General features: G+C 44.5%; 1 protein-coding gene across 1 annotated transcript in view; it reads right to left on the bottom strand.

Annotated features, from left to right (window-relative positions):
* ARMC10 (armadillo repeat containing 10) overlaps positions 1–5,337 on the bottom strand; it is a 21,198-nt gene extending 15,861 nt beyond the window's left edge. The window contains exons 1-3 of the mRNA XM_024196963.3: positions 5,094–5,337; positions 2,337–2,482; positions 237–371 (exon numbers count right to left, since the gene is read on the bottom strand). Of these exons, the coding sequence (XP_024052731.2) occupies positions 237–371; positions 2,337–2,482; positions 5,094–5,337 (525 nt within the window). The remainder of the gene's footprint in view (positions 1–236; positions 372–2,336; positions 2,483–5,093) is intronic.
* Between the last annotated feature and the right edge of the window lie 3,375 nt (positions 5,338–8,712).

Genomic DNA, 8,712 nt, shown 5'->3' with positions numbered 1-8,712 from the left:
CAGTGAGTCGGCGTGGCTCCCCTCCCGCCTCGGACGGTAGAGCCCCGACTCACACTACTACAGGTTTAAAGATCATTTGGATCTGCTGATTTGTATATATTCATGTTCTCCAAATATTGCTGCATGATCCTTTTAATCAACAGCTATATTGAAAGATCTTTAATATTTCCTAGCTGTCCATACTTCATTTTGTTGTTCGATTTTGCCTCCGTTATGGTGCCTTTTAGTAAACTTACCTTTATCTCTTCTTGATTTTTAACATTCATACTCAAGTTATTAAGTGTGTTTATTGCTTTTTCTTTAACTTTGGGAATGGAATTTGAGAGCATCTTTCCAATAACAGAAAGGCCATCCAAATTTCGAATTATATCCTAAAAGATAAACAGATATATATATAAGATATTACTGCTAATCTTAAACCAAAACGGAGTTCTGCCTCACTAAAGCTTTCAGGATCTGGTCTCTGATATTTAAGGAGAGAATATCAGCAGTTTAATATTATTTCTTTATATACCAGCATATACAAAATAAATATGCACAACATTCATTGTGAAACTTTGGTGCCAATTTATAGTACCTAGTTACTTTATCTCCAAATAATTTTTTTCATAGATAAAATGAGAACAAATAGGATAGATACATGTTTCTGCAGGGTCACTCCTAAAATTCTCAAATCTTGTAAAACTATCCGAATTAAGAAAGCTTTGCTCACTTCTAGAATTGGAAAGAAGCATCAGTTATGTTTTGTTTAATCCAACTTAAACAATTACTTGATGTTTCTCATTTAGTGTAATAAAATATGCCATCAACAGGCCATATTTTGGCTTTGGATACACTATTTCCATTGAAATCAGTGGGAGCCCTGCTTAAACATTTGAGGCTAGAATATGGCCTAATATCTGAAAAGAGCAAAATATCTCTATTATTCAAGCCCTCTATGTCAGAATTCCCCTTTGAATTCAGTAGGATTTCAGCATGCATGTTTGCAGAACCAGGTTGAATATTACAGTTAGCAGGTTCTAAAATTTAGCTTATTTTCCATATATTTACAAAGTTCAAATGCTCTTAAAAATATATTACTCCTCCTCCCCAAAACTGAACTCAACAACACTGTTTTAATTCTCCTTATGAAAAATATCTCAGGACCTCATGACACCTGTGACGAACTGGGACTGTTCTTACTGTGGTCTGTGAATGCTGACAGGGGAGTGTGGCTAGGATAGTCTGCATTGGGGGATGGGAGACTGACCTACGGAGAATACCTGAGCATGTAACATGAGAACCCAGGAGGGGGCTGGGGCCAGGTGACACCTTTGCCCGGGAAACTGAACAAAGGCCGGTGGGAGGGGTCGCTGAAGGCAGAGTCTGGGAAGCTGGCTGGTGAGGTGGCTGGGAGGCAGGGAGGGCTCTGACCTCTGGAGGGGGGCTGGGGTGCCCGAGGACCCCAAGATGGACCTAACTGGGGGGTATCCTGTTGTCTGTGCCTGCAAGACCTGTCTTGGACTGTATTCCCGTCGTCTAAATAAACCTTCTGCTTTACTGGCTGGCTGAGAGTCATGGTGAATCACAGGACGCCGGGGGTGCAGGGCCCTGAGTCCCCCCATACTCCGTGACAACACCCCAGTCACCTTAGTAGAGATCTGGGGGAATAAATATTTTTAGTAAGAAATCATATTTTTAGTTTCTCATTAGAAGCCAGAGAATAATTGAGAAACTATGGTTACAATTATGAGAAATACCTCAACAAGAGAAGTGTGGAAGCTTGAAAATTAATCCTTTATGGATACAAGAAAACATGCATCTCCCAAAGAAATTTGTCGTATTGAATTCCCAGTCAAAGGAATACCCTGATAGCAGAGGGGTTAGACTTAGCAAATTTCAGGCCTGATAATGGGAGTTGCAGGTGCTCAGCACCTCTCAGATCAAACTCTTCAGTTGACACTATAAGATTGTTAGTGATAATGCACATATATAATAGCACTTTGAAAATATGAAGCTCTGTAGCAACATTAATTATGCTAATAACAGCCCAGTAAAGTAGTTATTCTTATATCTATTGTAATGATGGGGAAATTAAGGCAGAGAGGTTAAATGACTTAAACGAGGTCATGTTGGCCCAGATCCTCAAAGTTATTTAAGAGCCTAACTCCCTTTTAAATCCATGGGAGTTAGGCACCTAAATACCTTTGAGGATCTGGGTGATAGTCACTAAATTAGGATTAGAACACAGGAGCTTCTAGCTCTCGATCTCATGCTTACTCCTCTGCAAAATGCAGTCTCATTTTCTATACTGGCTCACTTTGAAATACAATTGCTTTCTTTAGAACATGACTTACTTGATTTACAGAGAATGCAGCACTGTTGCTCAGAGTGACCAAGGCTTGTTCTTGAATTAACGGATCATCTGTGAGCTCAAGCAAATGAATAAGTTTCTGTAGATGATGGGCATCCAGGTTACTGGGTGATTTTGGAAGATCGGTGTCTGCCAAGGTTTAAAAATTAAAACAAATTATTTCAAATCAACTTTGAAACATTTCACTGAACCAACGCACATAACGCTTTTTACAGAGCTGTGTTATAGCCACATACTTACGGATAGCATGCCAGTTGTAGGCCACATAATCCTAGGATTCACTGATCCACTATGATATTATGGCAGAGTCACTGCAATACCAGTTAAGGCTGGGTTCTATTTTGCATTTAAAGCAGGATTTCAATATACATATTTTAAAAGAATGCATCTGCCCCAACTTTTCAGCATGTAATCTGAGTAAAGCCTGATTCTTTTTTTGAGGATTTTCAAGTAAATCTGTTAAATAGTTTCTGATTTCTAGTCAGTTAAAAAAATCTTTTAAAAAAGTTAACTTTCTGAGTTGCATGACTTTGAGCCCCTCTAGTTTCAAAACTACAAAATGTAGAAAGTAAAAAAAATTGTGAGAGTGTGGCTATGTAATTATTTTGCTAATTCACAAAGAAATAATTCTATTAATTATTCATCATAACTGGATCCTTATTCATTGCAGTTATCCAATGGAGATTTTTTTTTTTTTTTTTAATGTCTGCTACTTCCATTTCTGACATGGAATGTAGCAACTTTTTTGGACAATTTAGGAGAAGAGTAGAAATTTTGACTTATATCTCCAGTAATATTCCTCCCAGAATTGGGGGCTAACCTGGTGAATGAAGAAAATGCTAGTGCAGGGGCATCTGATCTGAACTGAAGAACTTTGATAAAGAAACAGTTGCTGTGTTAAGGTTACTGTTCTTCATGAAGACACTGAGCCAACTGAAGAGCTCTGCTTCTAAGTCAGCTAAACACAAGAGTGTCACACAGTACCTGGTCTTCAGAAAAGCAAACACTACTACTGTCAAAGTTCATGATCAGCCAGATCAAGAGTGAAGCTCTTGAGCTGGCTAAACAGTTTTATGAAGACCAGGATCTGTGATAAAGAAAGGGGTACTCTAATAAATACTAAGATTTTGTGAAACTGACCAGCTCGCTCAGAAGCAGACCCTATTCTTGAAGAGATTCTCTCTTGATTAACATTATTCCTCATTAATGAGTCCTTATGCACAATAGTTAGCCATTGAATATGACAAAGGTTGGGTTTTTTTAAAGGTCTTGGACAATTCTAAAATTTCCAAACTTAAGTGCCTGAAGTTAGGCATCTAACTCCAGATATAGGTCCTGATCATGCAATGAGATCTCCATGGAGGATTCCTGTGCATTTGTGGACCTCCATTGACTTGAATGGCTCAACACAAGGGCAGGTGTCTGCCTAAGTAGATTCAGTAGCAGAATCAGGGCTTTAGCCACTTTAAGAAAAACAAACAAACACCGATTTTCAGTATTGAGTAACTACAGATCCTACTGACTTTTGCCAGACTGGTGGCAGTGTAAACTGAAAGTCATGCATAAAAAAAGATTTCACAACAAATACTGCCTTGTTGCACCCTCACTAGGTTGCAATTATTCTGAACCCTATTTTCCTACATTTTTACCAATATCAATTATGCTATCTGTAAATAGTGGCTCATCAGCATTAAACTACAAAAATGGCAAGATAGTTAAGTATTTCAATTGAGACTGTGACCAAAGTGTAACCTGAAATTCTTATGAAAAACAGAGCTCAGGAAACTGAACCACTGCAATCCTATTGGACAGAAGCTGGACAAATCTAGACTCACATTAGAAATGGCAAAACATTTTCTACAGGTGTCCAATGCAGTCCCAGTCTGTTTCTTTCATCATTATCAATACTTTAAAGACTGTTATCAGACTGTGAAGATCCAAAAGTTGGTTAACTTCTTTATATTATTGGTTGCAAAATGCATTCTTCCGCTCCCTCATAAAAAATGCTTCAACGTTCTTTCATTTGAAACAAAAGTTAAAGATTATGACATCCAAAAGCTAGCCTGCAAAAACACTGTTTTCCTTACTATACCCATCTGTGCTTTTATCAGTTACAGGGCTACATAAATCATTAACAAGGGAACAGTGGGCAAGCAAGATACCCAATAAAGCACTTTCAATAAGGCAACTGATAAGATTCATGATTTCAAGGAAGTCTAGTCAGCTTTTAAAAATATAATACATCAATAAGAGTCTTTTTGAAGTTTCAATCCATTAGGGCCAGATTTATAAAGGTATTTAGGTGCCTAAAGTTTCAGATAGTAAATCCAGCTCTAATCAAACTGACCTATTCAAATAGTCTGAAGAAGACTATGATCTGTAAAAATAAATGCTACATGGCTGAGAAAAGAGATCTAGAGCAGGGCTGGATCCCTAACAGAGACTTCGCTAGCTGCATTACTGTCAGGATACCAGGAAATGCTAACATACAATAACCCCAACGAGTAAAAAAATAACCCCACTTTCCTACCCACACAACTCTCCCTGCTCTTCTTTCACGCCACCTTTGGAAAGTCACATCACCTAACGCCTCAGGCAGTGTTGTTACAACGCCTAGATTTTATCGGCAATACAAATGTTTAAATACTCTCCTGGTGTGTGTGAATAACGAACTGTGTTTTGGAGCAAGCCCCTGCTAGTGGGCGGGAGGTCGGAGGTGCACCGCCCCGCTGCAGCTCACCTGACTGGAGGTTGGAGGGTCCCCCCCAGGCAAGGCTGGAAAGGACAGAAAGCCCGGACACCCGAGGCAGCAAACCGCCCCCTGGGGCTGACCCATCCCTAGCGCTAGCGGCTCCTTCTGTCCCGGCTGCGGCTCCCGCCCTCCTGCTCCTGGCCAGCCTGTAAACACAATAGCACGCGCCAGCTCCCAGCACGAGCCCCGCCGCCACCCCAGCTCTCGCCGCCGCCCCCCTGGCCTCCCCCATGGCCCTCTGGTGCCCGTCCCCTCGGAGCACTAGGGCAACGCCAGGCTGAGGCGGGCCCAAGCGCCCGTTTCACAGCCGCGGGACGCGCCTCAGCCCAGCCCGGCGGAAACGGGACACTTCGTTCCCCCGCCCCTCTGACCTCTGCCTCCCGCCGCCCCTCCCCCAGCTCGCACAGCGCAGGCGCTGTAGCAATCTGCCCACATCCGGGGGCGGGGGGGGTTGTGAGGCCCCTCCCCACACCTGCAGTCCCGCCCCCCAGCGCTCCTGCCGGAGAGCGGGGTCGGGGCGCTGGGGCTTCCCGTGGGCCCCCGCAGGAGCGCCTGGCGGGCGCGCGGAGGGGGCCGGGGCCTCTTTGCTAGTCCGCCACTGTCCACACCCAAAACCTCCCTACCTACTGCACACCCCAAGTGATGGTCCGCCGCCCCCCAGCCTAATCAGCACATCAGGAGAAGTACCTCAGACGTGGACATGATCCATTATATTTAAATGCTAACAAAAATGTGCGCATGGTTGGAAACTAAAACCAGCCACCCAAAAATCTCATGAGGGCATCTGATTTGATTTAATTTCAAACCTAGTCATGTGCAGCCCCCCTCCCCCATCACAGATTAGAAACTCTTGGGGGCATGGACCTTCTTTTTACTCTGTTTACACAGCACAATGGGATCCTGATCAGTGACTGGGGCTCTGAACAGCAATTTTTGACAGATCTCAAAGCACTTTACAAAGGAGGGCAGCATCATTATCCACATTTTATAGATGGGGAAAATGGGACTTGTCGTAGGTCACCCAGGAGCCAAACTGGGACTAGAATACTAATTGTCTGAGTCTCAATCCTATGCTGGATCCAGTAGGCCACACTAACACCTTCTGGCTAAGAATCCCCTAGTACTTCACAAATATTAATTAATCTGCACTATAGCCTTGTGAGCTAGGTCAGAGGTTCTCAAACTGTGGTCCGTGAGCTCCATTCAGGTGGTCCGCGGATAGTTACCTCTAAAGTGCGTGCTTGGGTGGCTGCACACAAGAGAATGAAGGGCCACCCACCTAATTAGTGGAGCCGTGCAGGCGTGGCTCCACTAATTAGGTGCCTGGACCCTGGAGAAGACGCACATGTAAGGTGAGGTGGTGACCTTGGAGGAAATAGGGGGTAGATGGGGGGGGGAAGTGGGATGAGAAGAGGGGGTGGAGGGAATTTGGGATGTGCAGGGCTGAGAAAAAGGCGACTTTCCCCAGCTCCAGAGCTGCGGCTGCTATGGAGAGACAGCCATCCTTCCCAGCCTCAGCTCTGTGGCTGCTGTGTCGGGGGAGAGACCCTCCTCCTTCCCAGCCCCAGATCAGGGGCTGCCACAGCAGGGGAGAGAAGAAGAGACCCCCACCTTCTTCCCAGCCCCAGCTTGGGGGCTGCCGCGGCCAGGGAGAGAGGGCACATCCATCGCATTAGAAAGGTAAGACTACTGATATTAAAATGAGTTGTGTGCTTTTATTTGTAGAACAAAAAAAGTTAATTATTAAGGTTTTTTTTATTTAGCACTTTTATCCAAAGCGCTTTACGATAGTTAGCTAATGGTACAAACAACATTTGGAAAGATCATTAAGTGGTCCGACGAGACTCTCAGCAATTTTCAAGTGGTCCACGAAAAAAAAAAGTTTGAGAACCACTGATCTAGTCAGTTACAAAATAAGAGTTTAGATCCTGTTTCTATTTTTGGGGTGGTTTTTTTTTATGGTGTTTGCTCTGAAAAAAATGCAACTTTAACAAACCGTGGTCATAGCTTTTGAACTAAAAAATCACAACTTTTTTACAGCCATAGTAATTAATTAATAAGTAAAGATAAGTTGAAATCAGAGGCAAGGCAAGAATGTGGGCAACAGTTACATGTACACCTAATGTAATTTTATGAGTATTTTTATTAAAATTCTGTCCATAGCTTTTCAAAAAATGGTTAGACATGTCTGCTTTCAGAAAATTTAAAACCATCAGCTCTGAAGGCAGTGCAGAAGTAAGGGTGGCAATACCGCGATCCCCATTGCATCTTCCTTTTGGGTCAGAATCTCTAATTTGAGAAACGCTGGTCTCCCCCCTGTGAAATCTGGCCTTTTGTGTGCATTTACCCTATATTATACAGATTTCACGGGGGGAAGACCAGATTTCAAGGTCCATGATGCCTTTTTCATTGCCGAGAATTTGGTAGGACCCTAGCAATGTGGTATGGATGAGGAATTCAGTGGTGCGTAGCAATGATCTGTATAGATGGGAGCTGTATGGAGGCTCATGGGTAAGGCTGCGAATCATTCACGGAAGTCACGGCTTCTGTGACTTTCCATGACCTCAATGAATTTTACAGAGCTGGTGCAGCTGACTCCAGGACCACCCCAGCAGCTGGTCCCCAGGGCTGCCCTGGAGCAGCAGTCTGGGACTGGCGGTGGCAGCAGTGGCGGGGCCCTGGGCCCCCCCCCCAGCACGGAGCAGTGGGGCCCGAGGCTTCCCTGCTCAGACTGGCGGTGGTGGCAGTCTTCCGTCTTTACCTCCCAGCAGATAAGATTTAGTTACAGGTATTTTTAGTAAAAGCCGTGGACAGGTCATGAGGCCATGACTTTTTGTTTATTGCCCGTGACCTGTCCATGACTTTTACTAAAAATACCTGTGACTAAAACGTAGCCTTACTCATGGGGGAAGTGGGGAACAGATGAGGAATGATGGGGCTCAACTGGGGGGTAGTGATGGAAGTATGGACAGGAGCTTGGCTTGTTTAGGAAGTATGAATTGTGCCTGAGTGGTGAGGTAGGGGGGCTCAGTGTAGGTGCAAGACTGGGTATATGAATGGTGTCTGGGAGGGTCTGAGTGGGGGGCTTAGTGTGGTGTGGGGCTGGGGTATAGATGGGAGTAGGGATGGAAGTGTGAGTGGTGGGTGTGTGTAGTGCAAGGCTGGGTGTATGAATGGAGTTGTAATGGGGAAAATTTGAGGGGCTAGTATGGACAGGGGGCATGAAATAAGTTAGAATGGGCTATGAATTTAGGGCTTGGTGTGAGGGGAGGGCAGGTGCTATGAATGGAGTTGGGATGGGGGTTGAGCGAGTGGGGGCTTGGTGTGGAGCAGCCTGGGGCAGGGGGGATAAAAGGGAATGAGTTGGGTTTGGGCCTGGGCAGTGAGTATGATCTGGGATGGGTGAGTGGGGGCTCAGAGCAGCAGGTATGAATGGAATTGGGATGGGGGGTTGGGAGGGATGAATGGAGTTGGGATGGGGATGAATGGGGTTTGGGGCAGGGCAGGGGATATAGAGTTGGGATGGGTGAGTTGGGGCTCGGAGCAGCGGGTATGAATGGAATTGGAAGGATGAATGGAGTTGGGATGGGAATGAGTTGGGTTTGGG

This window comes from Terrapene carolina, unplaced genomic scaffold (genome assembly GCF_002925995.2).
Source record: "Terrapene carolina triunguis isolate 2854851 unplaced genomic scaffold, T_m_triunguis-2.0 Scaffold68, whole genome shotgun sequence".
NCBI lineage: Eukaryota > Metazoa > Chordata > Testudines > Emydidae > Terrapene > Terrapene triunguis.
The sequence above is the reverse complement of the archived record's forward strand: the minus strand, read 5'-3'. Positions and strand labels throughout refer to the sequence as shown.